The sequence below is a fragment of the Hemibagrus wyckioides genome, linkage group LG25 (assembly GCF_019097595.1).
Source record: "Hemibagrus wyckioides isolate EC202008001 linkage group LG25, SWU_Hwy_1.0, whole genome shotgun sequence".
Lineage (NCBI taxonomy): Eukaryota > Metazoa > Chordata > Actinopteri > Siluriformes > Bagridae > Hemibagrus > Hemibagrus wyckioides.
The window spans coordinates 16212392-16218391 of NC_080734.1; the positions used below are offsets into that span (position 1 = coordinate 16212392).

The following is a 6000-nucleotide window of genomic DNA, read 5'->3' on the forward strand; positions in this document are numbered from 1 at the left end:
TAATCCGATCTTCTCAAATCTACTATGCCTATGTCAGCATTTTGCTTAGCTATGCCATCCAAGGTGTGCATTAATAAACATTACAGAAATTGAAATTTACATATCTTTGATAAACTGTAAAACAGGCATACACACTATCATACATACTAATATACACACTAGCAGTACACACTGTATATCAGAATATCAGGGACAGACAGACAGACAGACAGACAGACAGACAGACAGACAGACAGACAGACAGACAGACAGACAGACAGATAGATAGATAGATAGATAGATAGATAGATAGATAGATAGATAGATAGATAGATAGATAGATAGATAGATAATCAAATAATCCAAGACCCCTTGGGTATGCTTCATCTACCCATGATGGTCATCAATTGAAGAACCGCTGGAACACTCACTGAACAGCCACCGAGACCATGTCTGCATTTCCCATTTCAGGATAGAAAAACTCATTGTGAGCTTGTTCAGTCAGTAGTGATGAGTTAATAATATCCAGTCAGTGTATATTCACACATAGAGTGTGTGTGTGTGTGTGGACCTGTTGTATATCTGCCAGCTTCCTACCTCTCCTCTTGGAATCCTTTTTGACGCTGGGTCTGGCAGCAGGCTGGAGCTCGGCCTCTGTTGACATATTAAGTGGTTATATTCCTGTACTGTGCGGCTGGGTGCCTGGGACTGGCTCATCCAGAGGGGCTTCCCCGCTGCCTCGCTCTCACTCGGCCGCTGCCTCTAGCCTCGACGCTGCATCTCGAGCTCTCCCTGTAGTGGCTGCACACACAACATAGTAAAGTTTAAAGATGTTTATTCATTAGATGTATCAAGAGTCCATCTTTTCTACCTGATATAATTTCAATCAGTCATAATGGAGCACTACAGGTATAATCAATTCCTTACAGGAATCTTAAAGAAAGGGGAAAAAACATAAAACATATTTTTTTCCCCATATGATGAAGACTTTAAGGGTTTTTAGTGAGATCCTGAGAAGACTGTTAGTGTCACGAAATACACACAGGATTCAAATACAGGTAAGAGAGATCTTTTATGAAAAATCTGAATCAGGCATATGCCAGGAGGTGAGCAAGCAGTACAAAAGAGGCTACGGCAAAACACAGGTAATGTAGGACAAAAGCTATTATCAAACCAGTAAATCAATTCAATTCAATTCATTTCTATTCAATTCAGTTTTAATTGTATGGTGCATTTAACAGTGGACATTGTCTCAAAGAAGCTTTTTACAGAACATAAGAAATATAGTACAAAAAGTTCAAGATTAATATTAGACTTATATTTATATTTATTTGTATTATCCCTAATACAAGTCTTAGGAGACTGTGGTAAGGAAAAACCTCCTTAGATGGTAGGAGGAAGAAACCTTGAGAGGAACCAGACTCAAAAGAGAAGCCATCCTCATTTGGGTGAATCAGCACAAAGAATCAATGAAAGCTCTTTTAAACAGTCTGTGAGTGTGTTCAATTAGTAGCTTGGTGACCGAGAGCAGGGACGTGGACGTGTGTTGTACGGAGTGTAGTCCAGGGCAGCCATGTTTGCAGGCCGTGATGTTCACTGGGAATCGGAGTGCGGAGATGGGTGTGACGTGACAAGTAGAATATAACACTTTTAAGCACTTGTGTACTATATGAAGGTTTTGTTCCCATAATTCCTTACACACCTCGGCCATTTTTTAAGAAATGTGAACAATACGTTGAGAGGAAGCTAGCGCTAGCCAAAGGAAACTAGCACTATTCAGAGGAACCTAGCACTAGGAATTGATATCAGGTGAATTTCAGCCACTGTGTTACACTTTAGCTGTTTATCCAAAAGACTCCTTGTCTTTCTAGCTTAACTCATCTTAGATCTAATTTTTACATTTCATCATTCAGATTCTGTAACATATTCCTGGTTCCTCTAATCCTGTACATTTTAGTGTTCTCCCCTGCTCTAACACAACTAATCAGCTTATTAACAGCTGATCCTGAGATGAAACTGGTGCCTAAGGTGGTTTTCACACTGGTCACGTTTGCCGTTGTCCGAATCCGAGTGTGTTTTTTCCGGCTCCATGCAGCACTGGACTGGATTCCGACTCACATGATTCTGTTGCATCATCTTACATCATCACAAATGTGGACAGAGAACACAGCCATATCGATTTTTATTATTTTGGTCAGTAAGCCACCTCATGATACATGTGTGTTGTGGAAACCAATGACGTCATTAGAGCAGGGAAAGCGCTAGCATGTGGCAGGCACTGGGTATATACAGTATGCATAAACTATGTCTAGTTCGGCTTCATGCTTAAAATCATTAAGTCCATTAATTGCTTCATGCCTCTAGTAACTTCATTAATTGTCATTAGTGCGCTAGAATGTGGAGCCGAGCCAAACTCGCTTTGAGACACCTCCGATAAGCCCCCACGCCCTCACTCCTACGCCCATTCAGCCGACTCCTGGTAGCACTTGGGCAGCAGGCGTCACCTTTCATCTGCTAATTGGTCTCAGTGGCATGGTGGCATTTCTGTAAAATGACAGATCAAAAGCTTTGCTACACACCAAGCAGAATATGAGGAAAGTTCAGGGAGCAGCATATAGCATGCATCCTGCCTTACAATCACGCTGATGATGAGCAAAAAGCTACCATTATCCAACCAGTTCCAAAGACGACGACTATTCAAGCAGGTTTTTTGGTTTGTTTCTTTCGTTTCTGGAAACGTTCCAGATCATTAGTTTGAGGCAAGCACCCACAAAATGAGGAATTATCTCATGTTGTTTTAACAAAAACTTAAATCCCACACACAATATAGCGAAGAGCTGCACCTCGAAAGGAAAGTCCTCACAAATCCGGGACAGTGTGCTAAGATTTAGTGCTCCTTCCAGCAGTTTGGAGAAGTGTTGCCGTGTAAGCCGGAGCAGAGAGGATTTACACAGCCATTTCGTCGCCAGAGCTGGAACGCGGAGCCCTGAGACAGAGCCACAGCCTGGCCACATGCCTCTCATTGTGTGGAGAGCGTTTAATTCCAAATGGAGAGAGCGTGTAGCCGAGCACCCAGGGAATCACACAGCACACTTTATCTGCGAGAAACACACAGAGAGCCTGCAAGTCCGTCCAATTACTGCCATTATCTCTCAGAGAGACAAACACACTGAGCGAGAGAAGAGAGAGGTTGAGGTGACCGAGAGAGAGAAAGAGAAAGAAAGGAAGAGAGAAAAAGGGAGAGAGAATGAGAAAATAAGAGACAGGGTGAGAGAGAGGGAAAGAAAGAAAGAAAGAAAGAAAGAAAGAAAGAAAGAAAGAAAGCTACCTATCAATCTGCTTTGTATGTCTTTTAGTCCACCTGTCTCTCTGTTCAGTTCTCCTGGTTTCTGGTTCTGAGCCATACTCAGTTATTAAGTTTTAGAGGAATCAAGGAAAGATTTTTTCGGTTTTAAACTGAAATGTCTCGATAAAAACATGATTACTTGACGGTCCTCTTTGGTTCGTTCCAATCAGAATCCATTAAAACATCTCCTGACGTATGAATATATTTTTTTCTTTGAAGGTACAGTGTCCTTAGTAAGTCAATCAGTAAGTCCAGAGCAGATTCCAAGAATCCACTGAAAACTGAAGATCAGTCTATTTTTCTTTTCTTTCTTTTTAGTTACCCTCTGTAAGCTCGGGGTAACGAGGGAGCAGCAGGCGCAGATGTACTTCTGCTTCCAGGCAAAAGAACCAAAACACTGTTGGGTCAGAAAGAGGGCAAAAAGGTTGCTGCTGCTCTACAGACCAGCATCTGCTGCTATCAATAAAAGGGCAGTTCTGCCAAATAGTGTGTTGTACATTTTTATACTATAGTTTTAAAAGAAAAGCAGGTTTGAACCTGTTAACTTCCTAAAGCAGGCTAGAATGTGTTTCTTTAACCTCTTAAAATCTCGGTTTCTGAAGGAATTTCTCAGAGGAACAAACTGAAGGACCCTTTATAGTACAACGTAGAACCATTTTTATGGTATAGCTAAACATTATGGTGTTTTGATCCTGCAGGAGGTCACACGGAACTATACAATTTTACACAATTGCACAACTCTTATGCTCTTTTTTATGCTCTGGACTCATTGATTGATTCGAAGTTTTTTGGAACAATCAGAAGTTCCTTTCAAAAATAGTCTGGAGTTCGCTTCAACCAAACCTTGTGCTGTGATTCACATCATATACAAAAAAGCAGAGGACAGTGTGAGAGGTGTAATCATCTCACGGTTGTGGTGAGAGTGCTCAGATATCGTGCAGGTATCCCTCTGTTCTTCGCTGCTTTCTAGTGTTTTGGTACGACAGGAAAATAATTACAGAATGCTAAGCTGATCAAACTAGTGTCTACCATTTTACAGAACTATGAGCTCAATCAAAAGGAATACTTTAGACCATCCCAAAAGCCCTTAGACCATTAGGACAGGGTCTACATCAGGGTCAGAAATTAATGGAAGCTTGGGGCAAAAATTAACACGGAAAATGACCACAAGACCCAAGATATTTAAGAAAAGACAAAAAAGCCCAATTAATTAATTCCATTTGGGTTTTTTGGTAATTGGACAGACAAAATATTAATATTAAGACAGATCTAGGTTAATTCACACAATATTTCTATATATATTTATTTCTACACGTCTGTCTGCATGCTGTGACTCACACTATGGCGTGAGTAGCGTTGTTAATGAATACCAAAGATTTTTAATTAAAATGAAAAACAATCAAATCAGCCATAAATAGAAGTCCCAGACACACCTTCAAACACATCCAAAGAAAATATCAAGACTGGCTCTATATCGAAAAAGAGCATCGGTTTCTAATCCGATATTCGACAGCCTCGTCTCAGACACGATGACATCAAGTCAAATTTGCACATGGTATAAAGCCAAATTAACATTTAGCTACTTAGCCAGATCATTCGGTCATGCAGTAGCATGTTACATAGTTTTGTTTAGTTTAATCTCTTTAAATAATTGTTTATCTATCACTGTTTATCTATGTGATGACTGAGTCTGTGTTTTTACAGAGAAACGGAGGAGATCAGGGAACCCTGGGTAGAGTCCGAGCTCAGGATCGAGCTTCTGTCAAATGTTTATGATGGAAGTGAATACAAATAAATGCGATGTAAATGGCGTATAAGGTTAGAAATAATGACAATAATAATAAAAGGTAGTAATAATACAAATTAAACGCTAAACAGAAAGGGGATCATCTCTGAGCCTGTACTTGAAATTTAATCCTATAACAGGCATGTTTAATGGAATGATGGTGTGTAAATAAAACGACAAATTTAAAAAAACATGTTCACTTGATTTCTCTATATGCACTGTTCCTTGTTTGACGCTAACAAGCTGCTTTCCTCGCCCCCGACCTGTAATCGATGTCGAGTTCTCCACGGTGCTAAAGCCCTTGTGTGGGCAGCTTCCTGTCACTCTAATATCCTACCTTTCTGATCAAGCCAATTCTCCTTTTGCCGTTGTTTAAATTCAGAAGCAATGAAATGACAGGTTAGCAAGTAAAAGGTGCTTTCTGTCATCAAAAAACCTTTCAAGAGGAACGCGGGCTTTGTGACGGACGTCCACTTGGATGTAAAAAGTACAACCTAAGCTAAAGTATTAGCCTCTAAATAGACTAAAGCAATCTTTCAAGGGAATCCATCACACACACACACACAAACACACACACTAGACATTCAGCTATACTATGTTCTTCTCTCCTGAGGCGAGAAACTATTTTTAAAATCTAGGCTAAGGTCTCCTCCGGGACATGCCACATATTCTGAGACAGAGTGAAGAGAGCAGCCAAAAGCAGAAGTGTCTGGCTTTACACTGTCTGAGACACCGGTGACTAATGTCTCCTCCGTGCCTGCAAAACAAACCGAAATCTCTTTCGCTGTTTTCTTTTTCCTGTCTTAACGCATTCGGCTCGGCCCGAGGACGCTAGACACTATCTGATGTCTGAGGGGAGATAACACGACGTTAGCTCTGTCCCGATGAC

At 40.7% G+C, this 6000-nt stretch overlaps 1 protein-coding gene across 16 annotated transcripts in view; it reads right to left on the bottom strand.

Annotated features, from left to right (window-relative positions):
- dab1a (DAB adaptor protein 1a) overlaps positions 1 to 6000 on the bottom strand; it is a 394224-nt gene that overhangs the window by 116276 nt on the left and 271948 nt on the right. For all 16 annotated transcript variants that reach the window (XM_058379226.1, XM_058379225.1, XM_058379227.1 and 13 more), the window contains one exon: positions 577 to 780. In XM_058379226.1, the coding sequence (XP_058235209.1) occupies positions 577 to 643 (67 nt within the window). In that variant the 5' untranslated portion in view covers positions 644 to 780. The remainder of the gene's footprint in view (positions 1 to 576; positions 781 to 6000) is intronic.